Source organism: Podarcis raffonei, chromosome 8, assembly GCF_027172205.1.
Source record: "Podarcis raffonei isolate rPodRaf1 chromosome 8, rPodRaf1.pri, whole genome shotgun sequence".
Lineage (NCBI taxonomy): Eukaryota > Metazoa > Chordata > Lepidosauria > Squamata > Lacertidae > Podarcis > Podarcis raffonei.
Window position 1 is genome coordinate 67,328,067 of NC_070609.1, and position 14,533 is coordinate 67,342,599.

At 41.4% G+C, this 14,533-nt stretch overlaps 1 protein-coding gene across 13 annotated transcripts in view; it reads right to left on the reverse strand.

Moving 5' to 3' along the window:
• VPS13D (vacuolar protein sorting 13 homolog D) overlaps nt 1–14,533 on the reverse strand; it is a 118,223-nt gene that overhangs the window by 95,504 nt on the left and 8,186 nt on the right. For 10 of the 13 annotated variants that reach the window (XM_053400552.1, XM_053400551.1, XM_053400554.1 and 7 more), the window contains 10 exons: nt 14,118–14,198; nt 12,515–12,631; nt 11,621–11,725; nt 8,335–8,505; nt 6,949–7,049; nt 5,639–5,807; nt 4,712–4,804; nt 3,887–4,097; nt 2,785–2,964; nt 307–437 (listed from right to left, as the gene is read on the reverse strand). In XM_053400552.1, coding sequence (XP_053256527.1) covers nt 307–437; nt 2,785–2,964; nt 3,887–4,097; nt 4,712–4,804; nt 5,639–5,807; nt 6,949–7,049; nt 8,335–8,505; nt 11,621–11,725; nt 12,515–12,631; nt 14,118–14,198 — 1,359 coding nt within the window. The remainder of the gene's footprint in view (nt 1–306; nt 438–2,784; nt 2,965–3,886; nt 4,098–4,711; nt 4,805–5,638; nt 5,808–6,948; nt 7,050–8,334; nt 8,506–11,620; nt 11,726–12,514; nt 12,632–14,117; nt 14,199–14,533) is intronic. The other 3 variants (XM_053400561.1, XM_053400557.1, XM_053400553.1) reach the window with 1 other exon arrangement.

Genomic DNA, 14,533 nt, shown 5'->3' on the forward strand with positions numbered 1-14,533 from the left:
AGCTTAAGGCAAATCATTAAGGTATGGGTGACTAACCTGTGGACCTCCAGATACTGTTGGACTATCAACCATGATTTTGGGGCCATGCTGACATGGGAGTTGTAGTTCAGAAGAACTAGGGGGCAACAGGCTGGCAAAAGCTGCTCTAGCAGATGTGCCTGAAGCGCAACAGCTGGATAATCCCCCCCAACTCATTTTAGCAGAAAACTGGTTGTCCCCCCCGATCCCTTTCATGAACACAATGTAACATATACGTTAAATTCCAAGTTCTGTGACAAATCGTGTTATCGGCACAAGTCAACATACGGGGTTAGGGAAGACAAGGACAGGGAATATGGTCCCTTCCGTCGCTAAGTCTCGTAGGAAGAGGCTACCAAGCTGAACCTTGAAAAGGGAAGAATTCCTCCGAGGAAGAGATTCTGCTAAGATGGTTACTCCTAGAAAAAGAAGCACACAAAAGACAGTGTCATATTGACTAAAAAAATAGTCACGGTATTAGTCTGCTGAAAAACAGAAACAAGTAAGATAAATGCCCCTTGACAGCAAGGGCTAACGCATCTTGTTTGTTACAGCCGCTGCTGCAATCATGTCTGTTCCACATGATCTTTCCCAACAGTGCAAGTGAGAGTCTGCCTCAAATCCAACCTATGTGGAGGCACATTGGCCTACATAAGGAACAGGGCCTTTTCCACTGCGGCCCCAAGAATGCACCATGACATTTTGTCTGGTTGCAAGCGCCGTATTAAAGAACTGGCAGTGTCTGTCCTGCAGAGAGTGAGTTAAGAAAATAAGTCTCCATTGTCCTTAACCTGGGGATGGAATGACAGGAAAGAAACTGTCGGTGATGCTTGCAATTTGAATATAGAAAAACTGTCAGACAGAATTGGAAAAGGGAAAAAATAATTCCAACGCTGCTTTCTGCCTGTTTGTCTTATATTGAAAGGAAACAAAATATCTGAAAACCGAAAGTAACTTTTTGTTTCTTCCTTGTTGGATACATTTTAAAAATGGATGTCAAAAAGTAACTATACCCCCTAGAGGAAGTCTACCAGTGTGTCTGTTTCAATTTATAAAGAGAACATAGTAACTGGGAAAATCAGACCGTGGGACCAGCTCCCTGACCTTGACAGAAATGATTAGAGAGGAAGTTTTATCTGCCCTGGACAAAATACATGATGTGCTGCTACAGCTGGATGAGAAAGTGTCTTTGATGAATCAAAAGATGGACTATATAACAGCTGCAGTCAGCAAAGAGTTGCCAACGGGAAACGCAGTTATAGAAACTGCACAACAATCTACCCAGGAAACTGGTCCAACAGGGCAAGTGCAAGGGCAGAGAAAGATGGAAGAGGTTGTGAATGCACCTCAAAAGACACAGAGATTTCAAGTCCTACACGACCAAAAGCTGCAACACTGGGAGATGGAACTTGGAGGACACTGGCTGAATTCTGGATTTAAGAAAACTCCTATCTCTGGTGGGACTGTGATACAAGTGGCAGACCTTTTTTGGAACAATTACTTTTGGGATTACAAACTAAACACTGGGGAGTGCAACACTGGGGAATGGGACAATTGGATAAAAGGATATGAAGAATACTACTGTACGGAACTCCCCGGTGATTGGCTCCCCAAAGAGAAAGAGAAGAAAATACGAAAGAACCCAACAGGGAACAAGGAGGTATGCAACTATAAACAGAAACAAGAAAACCTGCAGAAGGGGCTTGGAAGTGACTTGAGAGCCTCAGATATTAGGACACCTGACTGAGGAGGATATAATGACATAAGGACTGACATTACCCGGAACCAGGAAAAAGGACGTTGGATAAACTTAGAATGAGAAATGTTTTTTGTAATGAACCTATATTTATGGAATTAGTGTAACACTAATGAAATTTTAAGAGATGTTGGAATGGAAGTAATTGGCTTTAGCAGGAAGGTTAAAAGATAAAATTAATGAAATTAATGCAAAAATGAAGTGGCTTGAGTAATAAGGCGAAATAAGAATTTGCAAGAATGGTTTGATTATAAATGAAAAGATGAAGCAATATTATATGGGGATATATAATTAGGGGTAAGATAAGAGGGTATGAATTTGCTGAATAAATTTTTAAATGGAATACAAAGAGGGAGGTGAGAGGAAGTCAGGAAAATAGGTAAAAGAATGGTAGAAATTGAAAGGAGAGATTTTTATTTTTTTTTATTTTTTCTTTCTTTTTCTTGTTTTTTATGTTGAATTTTTGGTTTTTGTACTTTTCTGGTGTTTATTTTTTTCTTTTTTGTTGATTCTGTAACCTTTTTTCTTATTAAAACCTAATAAAATATTAATAAAAAAATTTAAAAAAATAAAGAACTGGCAGTGTCTGGACTGTCATCAATAAATGTTAGGTTGGCTCCATCGTGGGCCCCATCCGAGCACAGAAAATCATCCACATATAATTGCGAGAACTGTGTTGGGGGGCAGGTCTAAAGCTACCAAAGGATTGTCAGGGATACTGATGTATGGCTGGCGCAGGGAACCCACCTCGTCCTTGTATCCCACTGCCATTTTCTTATTGCCTGGTAAGGTGCCTATTTTGAGCAGCTCGCTGTTACTGCAATTCTCACCAATACCACTACTTCCTGATGGCATGTGCTGTTCAAGAGCAGAAGAGACTGCTTGGAAGGTTTTCCTGCATTAGAAGCATTGAACACTGCACTAGTGGATCCCCTGCACCACTGGAGATTCCAGTTCATAATTTTAACAGAAAGAGGTTTCTCTCTCGTGCGCACGCACACAATCAATACCTGAAAATTCAAGCTGCATGAAAGCTCTTTCATGGGCCTGCAGGCCCTTCTTCCCAGCATGCAGCAAAGTAACAGAGCCACCTTGCAGCTGGAGATTTAACTTTGCCAAGACGTGATCCCTCTTTGTGAAGGTGTTTATGTTGGAGACGTCTGCAGCTGGATCAAAAAAATCATCGGCACCTAATAATACAAGGAGAGGAAACAGCAGAGACTTTAGAAAATGCAAAGCACTTGCAAGCAAATCTGCCCAACCTTAACTAGAGAGTAAGAGCTTCTGGCCATTAATTGTGCTGTGTTTTTTTTTTGAGATTTTTTTAAAAAAATATATGAATACTACCGCACAAACTTAAAGGAGCACAAAATAATTATTTTTAACAATGAACAGAAATCCATGCTTGGCCCAGACCCCTATCTCAGAATTTAAGAAGGCTGGATGGAAGAGACCCTGCAGAATCAGCAGGAAAGTCCCCCAGATCCTTCTGGATGCCAAGACAACTCATATTTTGCCAGAGGCAGATCATTTTAACAGATGTGGAACAGGTTTTAAACTGGCAAGAGCCTAGTCTTGGTCGGGTAATCCTAAAGTAAAAATAGTACATGCCCAACAATGAGACCACCAAACCAGAGGTCAGCATGGAATTAATAGTACAGGGTTTGAGTGCCAATTAGACTCTTTATCAAAACCTGGTCTTCGGAACAGCCATCCACATTTTCTATTGCCAGTCCCAGGAATGGAACAACACAGCTCCCAACTACATCTAGTAAAAACAGGCTCTTACTGGTTTTCCAGCATAATCGGCATGGATATGTATTGTCCATGTAGTACACCACAACTACGCGATTTTAACACACTTTTTTTATAAAGTTCCGGGCCTTGTTTGTTGTAGGTGGGGGGGGGGCGTCCTTATTGTGTACAGTGTGGCAGCACCTTCACCAAGAGCAAGGATGGAAAACCTGCAGCCACACAGGTCCTGTTGGGACTTCTGACTCCCATCACCATAGCCAACGAACGAGGGATGATGGGAAATGTAGTCCAACAACAGCTGGAGGGCCACAAGTTTCCCATGACCGATCTAGAGCTTCAGGGTAAGTTTTCCCGTACCAGCGACATCGTCCGGCCTCCACTGTTCAGATGTTTCTGAAAGCAGTCCTTCGAAAGATTCCTTTTCCAGGGCTTCCTGAGAATCGCTGTACCAGCCTCCCCACCCAGGAAACCAGGACTGAAGATAGCGAAGCATTCCGCTGCTGCTAGTATCCGATTCAATTTCAATCGTTTCCTCTGAGGAATCGGTCAGCGGCTCCTTGATGCTCTGCTTGAGATGAGGAAAGGTATGATTCTTTTTTTAAAAAAAGAGGAATTTAAAAGGGGTTGCTAATCAGAACTATTTTCTCTTACTGTTATTACATGCCTGGAGTGAATGCATGATTGACCTGCTTTATCCCTGCTCTGTCTAAACGTGTTTGCTGGAATACTGCTACCACCACACCCTCTAACCCACAGCACGATCCAGTGGCGACAGAAACGGGATCCAAACTGGTATTACCGAAAAACAAAAAAGGAGATCAGAATAGCTAGGGAGAGCCCCAAGATTTGTGCAAGAACCAAAAAATGATATACAGGGAGGGGGAATCTAAGGGGACAAAGAAGTAAACCAAATACAGCCCAATGTGTACTGAGAAAACTCATTAGCCACAGGGTGTTTGTTTTGGGGTTTGTTTGTTTTTTGCTTTGTATCTCACACTGAATACTGGATAAATGAGATTCAAACAACGCATGAAATCAAATCAATAATTCTGATGTTATTTCACGTGCTTAAAGTCACTGCTCTCAGACGTTTCCAGGTTGGGTTCGTTTTCTGTTAGCATCTTTAGCAGCTCCAAACCCCCTAAGGTGCTTCTAAATATTGCATCTCATAAAATCTCTAACCTCAGCAAGTTCGCAGAATCTGTTGTACACTATCTCACGCAAGATTTTCAGCTCCTCGAATGTCTGTTCATCCTCAATTCGCTCTATCTCCTCCTGCAGGCAGAAAAGGAAATGTTGGCAAATAATCCAGAAAGCTGAAAGACTCAACTCTTCATTCAGATAGCCATTTCTTTTCTTGAAGGAGCCACTTAATCTGAAGTTATGAGAATTAAGCTTTGAAATCGCAACACCAACTTAAGTAAATGGTCCAGTCTGGATGCAAGGCATCTTGGTTTACTAAGGAGAAAGATGCATAAGCCTTGTATGCATGCACACCACCCCCCAACTCCTCAGTGTACCAGATTTCCAGATTTCTGCTATAGTTACCTATTACATTCTAACTGGAAACTATAGTTACTATGATCGGAACCCATTGTTTGAAGCTGGTTTCAAATCCTGGTTCTAAATAGCACTCAGAGGCCTACTGCCTCTGACACTGGAGGGAGGTGATAACGAACTCCTTGGAGTCTCTGTAAATGCTACTTCTGCAGTGAAAATGTTCAACTTCTGCAAACGCTTGCTGCTGTGCTACTTATAAACAACTGCCTATTTTACCTAAACATTGCAGCATCTTACAAATATGTATCCCAGGCATAGGCAAACTCCGGCCCTCCAGATGTTTGGGACTACAATTCCCATCATCCCTAGCTAACAGGACCAGTGGTCAGGCATGATGGGAATTGTAGTCCCAAACATCTGGAGGGCCGGAGTTTGCCTATGCCTGAATCTGAACAAAGGTAAGCTCTAAAATGTTTCCAACAGGCAAGAACGTATATATATTTTTAAGCCATAAAAGCTCTACAATGGATTACGATTATACATGCCAGTTGCAGAGCTATAATCTCAAGATGATGGCTAAGATATGGTAGCCCAGCTGTTTCCCAATACCTGCTCCTCATCAGACAGCTCCACTTCTTTTAACTTCTTGTAATACAGATCTGTGTACAATACAGCATCTTGGGCCCGATGCAACACGAAATCCCAGGAACAGCGTTCCCTCTGCTCTCTGATCTCCGCAATGTGTGCATTCAGAGCAAAAAGCCACCACTCCCGGCAGCTGAAACATTGCAAATGAATGTATTTCTGGTTATTATTATTATCATCACTGTTTCATTCATTGCCTTCTAACCCACTGCCTCAAGGCATTTTACATGCAATGTAATTAAAAGTCAAAAAGGAAAAGCAACACACACATTTTAAATGAGACTAAAATTCTAACAAGTGGACAATCATGGTTAGCAGTAATCCCTCAGGCTGCAGAAAGATGCAAGAAAAGGATGAACTACAAATGGTACTACAAGGCTTTTGCTTGAGCCAGGCTGCAGGTCTAAATGGGAACACCTTAGCCAAGGAAACACTCTAGCTGGTATTTTGTTTCAAGCTCCCCACTTGTTCATTTCTATCTTCATTAACCACTGTAGGAGAGACCCTACAGCCTGCAAGATAAATTTTTAAAACCAATAGTGCACTCCCGAAGGGATCGACTGGGTTATACTAAAAAGTCAAAACAACAAGGGGTAGACTATCTCCAACTAACAAGACAAAACTTAAAAACTAAGTTGGGTAAGATAATATAGAATGCTTCTGAATAGTACAGGAAGGTGAAGTACAGCTTTAGACCAATATAAATATATATATAAATGTGAACAAAAAGATAAAGTTGGGGGGGGGTGATACAATAACAAATTTACTTCTCTATGGTCAAAATCTGATTGAAATCCAATAGAATGACAACAAAAATTGTCAAGCTGATACATTTCAACCCAATCGGCCTTCTTCAGTGATCAGAAGAACATTATTATAGGCAACCTGTTTACAAAGTATTGGCTGCTCTGTCTAAATGGTGTGATGAGCTCAGCAGTCATACAAACTCATGATCACAGGATTACTATCCACAAGTGGTGCTACTGAAAGCACACCACACGAACAAACAAAAGCCCTTCTTCATCTTAGCACAGTTATCTCCATTTGTTACTTTGCCAAGCTATGACACTCCTCCAAACTGTAGTTTCTGTGTATGAGCATAATCTTCAGTCCTACTTAAAATTAAGCATAAAAGCAGATGGCAACTCAAGCGTACATTCTTATCATCATCAACAACAACAAAAAGTATACCAGAAGGTTTAGGGAACAGTATTTAATTAGGAAAGGGAGACTTGTGTGTATGATTATTTGATCCAAGAAAACAGAGCTCATACTTTCCAGCTACGGGGACCTTTGGCTTCCATCTTCTGAATCTGAGTTGTCGCTCTTTTCGATCCAGCTCTTTCAAAAAGTCCATTATTTGTCGGTATTGTGTCTGTGTGAATAAAATCACCATACAGTGGTTAGGCAATCAGTACGGATGCATTCTGTAACAGAACACAAATGCCAATATTAACAGCTGAACTCAAGAATGAACTTTGCCGCTTTGCCTAAAAAACTGTCCACACATATAACAAAAAGGCAACATGGGCTTTAAGTAACTGTCCAGGGTAGCTAGCAAGGCTAGAGAGATGCAAAAGCAGTAACAGATTTATAGTTAGTGGCTTTGATAGTTTCTTCCCAAATTCAGATTAAAGAAGCTAAAAAAGGGATGCGAACACAGGAAGCAATTTCTGAAACCTCCATAGATATCAGCTGTGAGGACTCAAGATTTGTGGTTTGAAGCAAGCCCTCCCGACTTGTTAACTTTGTTGCTGACTAAATGCAATTTTTTTGTGGCCTATAGGCATGTAAGGCTATGTACTATTGGTAGAAAGGGTGCAGCGTGGAAGATCATCATATTTTTTTCCAGTGCTTCAAGTGTTCAAAGCACTCTCTATACATACCTTGTTGCAACCCTTGCAACAGATGTGGGGAACCTGAGAGCTGCATTCCCACGGTAAAGAAACTTCCAAGGGCATCTTTCTAGGAATTGGTGGTGCCAGACTCATAACCACTACAGAGACCTTTACGTACATAAGAAGCTGTTTTCCATGGAAACAGAAGCTAATGTTCAATTCTTGATAACTCCACTCAACTCTCCCCTTTCTTTTGACTCCCCCCCCCCCCAGTTTAAAAGAAAAGGCTCTCCAACTTTCTTTACCTGCCATGACTGGGCAGAATAATACAAACCAATGTCAGAGGTAAGATTTCCTAAAAGCTGAGCAGTTAATGGTTAAAAGTAGACCCAGATGGTTGGTTGAAATCTGGCCGCAGCAAGCCTACATATTCTCCAATTGGGAGTGGCAGTGGTGAAGTCTAAGAGACTGCGCCTCTCCTAAGCTGCCAAGCAAGTTCATGGCAAAGGCGGAATTCACACAAGGGCCTTTCTATACAATTCTATACAAGCCTGGAGTAAAGAAGGATGTTAAGCAACACGTGCATGCGTGAAAATATTGTATGCAGGAGAAATGGTACGTGATTCGCTTGAGTGGTATATGTATGCTGGTACTCTGTGTTAAAATGAAAGGCGTACGTTAGCATTCCTCTTTGTTGTTTGATATGACATTCAGCCTTGATTTGTGTAGGTTTTGCCAACAAGCACTGCATGCCGTTACTGTCTGGCTTCGACAACTGGAAATGTTCGCCTTACAGGGCAACCTCCTTAAAGCAGCTTTTACCTGTGAAAGTTTCAGAGGTATCGTCTCCAGCTGAATGTCAAACTCAAGCCGTGGTGTATTCCGTGATTTGAGGGGCTCCTTGGAACAGTTTCTCTTTAGAAGGGCAGAGGTACACACAGGCTCCATGATGTAGTTATGGTCACGGCTTTCCATGCTTTCATCCATTGCTTCCTGGAAATCATAACCAAGTTAATTCCTCTGAATAGGCGGACTTCCGGGTTGGCGCCATTGTTTAATGGCGGATTCCCTCCGAGCTCCGGAGGGAATCGGCTCCGTAGCGTCTGGGTCTGGCCGCTGCGGCGAAGCGGGGACCCTTAAAATCACAGGCGCGGATGCCTGTGAACACAGAGACTCGGCGGGCACCATTTGCGCCCCCCCAATCCGCGCCGGAGCCTTTTTAAAGGCTTCGGAACGGAGGCAGGGTGAGGCGTGGTGCTGAGAGTACTCCCTCGCCTACGGAGTGAAGCCGCAAGCCATAGACAGAGAGCGCCAACTTCTTCCAAGACCGACTGGACTCTAAAATATAAACCCGTGAGTAATACGGAGATTGGAACGTTAAAAAACTTAATTCTGGATTTGGAACGAGCGGGAAGGGGCTAAAAAGGAAGTCACCCCCCCCCTCTTTGTAAACAATTTAAAGCAAAGGACTGGGCAACTAAGGTCGAGAGAACCTGTTTTTTAGTGAAAAGATCTTGATTCCACGGTTTTGACACTATAAGGATTTACTGGAGGATAAAAAGAATTTGGGGACTGAAATTTCACCCCCCCCCCGAGACCCGGGAACATCCTAAGAGAAAGTCTCTTGCATGGAAGATTTTGACAGCTGTCAAGAGAGCTGCGAGTCAGCTAGTTGCCAGCTGGAAAAAGAGAACATTGTTTCTGCTGTTTTTGTTGTTTTATTTGAAAATAACGAGGGCTGATACAAATTAACTGGACTTTTGGTTTTGAGCTGAAAGGAATATTAAGGAACTAAAATCCCCCTAGAGGGGTAATAGGGATACTACATTACAAAAATGGCTGGAGTACGTAAATTTCAAGCAGAACTGGATAGAACACTCGCTCTCTTGGGAAACTTGAAAGATGAATACAATGTTATGTCTACAAAGATATCACTACTACACTGGACAGTGAACAACAGTTTTGAGCCTGATAAGGACTTGAAACAGGAAGCCTACTTAACTGAACAAGTAAATGAAACTGAAAGTGCAGAAATGATGGAGCAAGGTGCTGTCTTTGAAGAAAATGAAGGAGAAGCAGGAGATGTACAGGAGTTAAAGGAGAGTTACAATATGAGGCCTGACATGATGATAAAAAAGGACAATAAAAATTGGATGTGGAAAGCCTGGTCTGAATGGGAGATTATAAATCTGCGGAAGGTGAAAGCTGGAGCCTTGGGGACATTTGGATCTGTAAGAAATTTGAAACAAGAGTTGGAGCCCCCCATAGGCTTTGCGTTCAAGTATGGAAGACTGGCTGGAAGCAACAAGGATTCTGCTGGGCCGGAGCCCCTCCGAGACTTGGGGTTTAACATTAAGGACCATCAAAGAGACCGGCAGAAAGGAACTGAGAGAGATAAAAGGGCCTCGGACGCGAGGTCTCCAGGCTAAATAAATAACATAAAGACTGATGGACATTGGTTGGGGACTGGAACCGGGAAAAAGGGCGGGTGGAGGTTGGGAATCCAAAGGGTACATAAGGATAATTTGTTTTTCTTTTCATTTTTAATTAGTGGTAAGGAAATTGGGTAAATCGTGGAAGGGAAATTTTGGTCGACTTTAGGAAAAAGGTTTAAGAACAATTAATGAGGTATAAGTATTGATGTGTGTTTTTAATAAGGTAAAATTGGTTTCTTCTTTTTTAAATTAATTGAAAATAAGATTGTAAAAAATAAATGGAGGAAATGGAAAAAAGAAGCAAAGTAAAATAATGGTATGTTAGAATAAATGTATAAATTAAGGTAAAGAAATAAGTTAAGGACTTGCTGAACTGATAATTTAAATTGGAATACAAGAAGGGGAGGTGTGAGGAGGTCTGAGAAATAAGGTTAAGAACAATAAGTATGAATAATTTTATGTGTTTCTTTTCTATTTTTTCTTTTTTTGTTGTTTAATTTTGTTATGTATTTTTGTATCTTTCTTTTGTTTTGTTTATTTTTTGCTCTTGTTTAATTCTTGAAAATGCTAATAAATATTTAATGAAAAAAAAAAATGAAAGTGCAGAAATGATGGAGCAAGGTGCTGTCTTTGAAGAAAATGAAGGAGAAGCAGGAGATGTGCAGGAGTTAAAGGAGAGTTACAATATGAGGCCTGACATGATGATAAAAAAGGACAATAAAAATTGGATGTGGAAAGCCTGGTCTGAATGGGAGATTATAAATCTGCGGAAGGTGAAAGCTGGAGCCTTGGGGACGTCTGGATCTGTAAGAAATTTGAAACAAGAGTTGGAGCCCCCCATAGGCTTTGCGTTCAAGTATGGAAGACTGGCTGGAAGCAACAAGGATTCTGCTGGGCCGGAGCCCCTCCGAGACTTGGGGTTTAACATTAAGGACCATCAAAGAGACCGGCAGAAAGGAACTGAGAGAGATAAAAGGGCCTCGGACGTGAGGTCTCCAGGCTAAATAAATAACATAAAGACTGATGGACATTGGTTGGGGACTGGAACCGGGAAAAAGGGCGGGTGGAGGTTGGGAATCCAAAGGGTACATAAGGATAATTTGTTTTTCTTTTCATTTTTAATTAGTGGTAAGGAAATTGGGTAAATCGTGGAAGGGAAATTTTGGTCGACTTTAGGAAAAAGGTTTAAGAACAATTAATGAGGTATAAGTATTGATGTGTGTTTTTAATAAGGTAAAATTGGTTTCTTCTTTTTTAAATTAATTGAAAATAAGATTGTAAAAAATAAATGGAGGAAATGGAAAAAAGAAGCAAAGTAAAATAATGGTATGCTAGAATAAATGTATAAATTAAGGTAAAGAAATAAGTTAAGGACTTGCTGAACTGATAATTTAAATTGGAATACAAGAAGGGGAGGTGTGAGGAGGTCTGAGAAACAAGGTTAAGAACAATAAGTATGAATAATTTTATGTGTTTCTTTTCTATTTTTTCTTTTTTTGTTGTTTAATTTTGTTATGTATTTTTGTATCTTTCTTTTGTTTTGTTTATTTTTTTGCTCTTGTTTAATTCTTGAAAATGCTAATAAATATTTAATTAAAAAAAAAAATAATTCCTCTGAATAGGCAAGCATTTCTCATGCTCACAGGCAAAGGGGAAGAAGAAGAAGCTTTTACCTGCAACTCCCCAGGTGGCAAGTCTCCCATTAAAGCACTATCAGTGTCCCAATAGATGCTGAAGTCAGCAATATCCAGCTGCTTTTTCTTCATTAGCTCCTCCACCTTAAAATGAGGACAACTAGATATGAGCCACAGAAAAACCACACAGTATCAAATAACCAGCACACCTTGTTCCATTTATTACTTTACTGATTTATCAAATTTACAAACATAATACCATCAAGATGGTGCACAAGACAAAGACAGAATATGTTCTAAAAACAACAAAATCGCTTCAATGAAATTTTAAAATGATAGATCTTTACAAATCCTGAAAGCAATAAAAAAAGTTTCTGCAAACATGCTAAAGGTGTCTTCAAAGTGTCTTCATAATCTAAGCATTATGACCAATACACACAGAAAATGCAACCCAGATCATGCTGCCAGAGACAACAACAAAAGATCAATTGCACTGAACTTTAATTGGTGGCCAGGACCTACTACCAGGTCACAGCTTGACTTAACGCTGGTCACAGTAGCAGCAATATGGCCGTAACAATTAGGGTGGGTTCTGAGTCTGAGAAGGTTGAAGACTACTAGTACAAGGTACTTGGTACAACAAATACAGTAACATAAATCAAATCACTTGTTACAGGAGAGAGCCAAAAAGAAAAATGAGAAGACAACACGTTCACTAGCTGATCTATCCTAAGTGAAAATCACTAGTTAATCTGTCTCTGCCTCAGACCTGAATCAAACCACTGTTTCTTGAACTCACACATCCTTTAGTTGAATTCAGACTTTTTCTTCTTCAACATTCCATCCATGGAAACCAGTGGCATTTTTAAAAGCACTTTACACAACACAGCACTTCAGTTGAGGCAATTATTCACGGGAACAGCATTGACTCACCGGCTCATTTACGGCATTTTGCACAGATACATTTTTTATGCAGACTCCAAATGCGAACGGTTGTGAAGGATTTGTGACCCCATCCTCAAACCTCAGGTGGACATCTTGAATGTTTAACTGAAAGAGGATAAGAGGGAGAAGGGGAGGTTCCCTTCAGTTAGCAGGTGCAAACTTATTGCTAACAAAGGTTTTAAACACATGAAACGGACGGAATATCGTCTTAAATACGGAAATGCTGGTCAATCACCAAAAAGGACTAAAGGTTCCAGTCTGGCATAATATACTGCATAACATTTGCTCATGATACGCAGTCACATGCTCAGCGGCAACACCCTTTGCACTTCATCATTTGCTACAGTAAAATCTTCCTCGTCGCTCAAAAGAGCCTATATCGCCTCCCTCCTACTCAAAATGAAGTAACACCCAAGCCATCTTTTCGTAGAGGAAATTACAGGTTGGCTCATTTGTTTATTTAGCTGGCCTTGGTGGCCAAAAAAACAACAACCACCTGTGGCCACAAGAAGTCTGTTGCTCCTCACAATGACTGGAATCTTGTACCAGAGAACATATTGTATGTGCCAGAATGAGATTTGGGCCAAGCTACTGCTCTCCTCCCCAGCTGTAAGGGAGTGTTCTTGCAAGGATGCTATACTTCCAATGCATTCCAAGCATCTTTTTAAGCAGAGTGCCAAAAATAAGCCTGGGCCCTCCTCTCTAGCTGGACCTGACCACAAGAGCACTGCCTCCCTCCTGTGGTTTCCAGAAACTGGTATTCAGAAGCATGACTGTCTCCAACTCCAGAAGCAGAGCATAACCATCATGGCTAGTGGCCACTGATAGCGTTATCCTCTCTAAACTTGCCTGACCCACTTTTAAAGCCAACCAAGTTGGTGGCCATCACGCCTCCTGTGGGAATGAGCTCCGCAGTTTAACCACGCGCCGTGCGAAGAAGTGCTTTATTTTATCTCTCCTGAATCTTCCAACATTCAGTTTCACTAGACGCCCGCAAGTTATTGCGAGAGAGGGGAGAAAAATCTGCCCACTCTCTCCGTGCCATGCATAATGCTATAAAATGGTATCATGCCACATCTTACTTGTCTTTTCCCTAAACTAAAAAGCCCCAAATTTCTCCGCTACATCTGCTTGATCATTTTGGTTCCTCTTTCCTGAACCCCTTCCAACTCTACAATATCCTTCTTGAGTCGAGGCAACCAGAAATGTACAGTGTTTTCCAAAAGTGGCTGCACTATAGATTCGTACAACGGCATTATGATAGCTGCAGCTTAATCTTCAGTTTCTTTGAAGGTGGGAGAGGGGAAATTGCAGGTCAAATGGTGAGGCACATCAAGGGCCACATCTGATCCAAGTTGCCCCCCCCCCCATTTTAAATGTCATGAAGGCATGTTCCCTATAATCCATCTATCAGTCAATTATGATCCCCACAGGCACTCATCATCCATTCACAAGATTTCCTCTCCCATGTGCTGTGCTTGCTACAGCAACCTGAGAATGTGTTTAGGGGGAAGGAAACTTTTTCTCTGCTTGCACACAGTTATGCTGATGGCAGGGTGCAGGGAGGAGACTGTCCACCGATCCAACTTACTTCTATGTTTTCTACGATCCGTGCGACGACAGATGCGGTGACGGAATACCAGTACGATTCTGCTGCCTGTTCCCGCTCTTTCTGAAAGAGAGAAAGAGGAGGGGTTCAGTCTTGTGCAAGTATGAAAAGAACACCTACAAGTGGCTTTGTGGACTAAGCTCGAGGAGAGGAGACATTCCTGAACACTTGTAGGCTCTTAATCAAAATCAACCGCCTATTTCTCATGTTTGAAAATTTCACTGCCTATAACAGAGATGGAGAATTTGTGATCCTCCAGACGTTTCTGGACTAACAAAGTCTGTGATCTTTAACCATTGGCTATGCTGGCTAACACTGTCAAGAAGTTGTAGCACAACAACACAAAGAAGCCCCAGACTCCCCAATCCTGATGTGTAATAAAAGTGCTGTTGCTTACC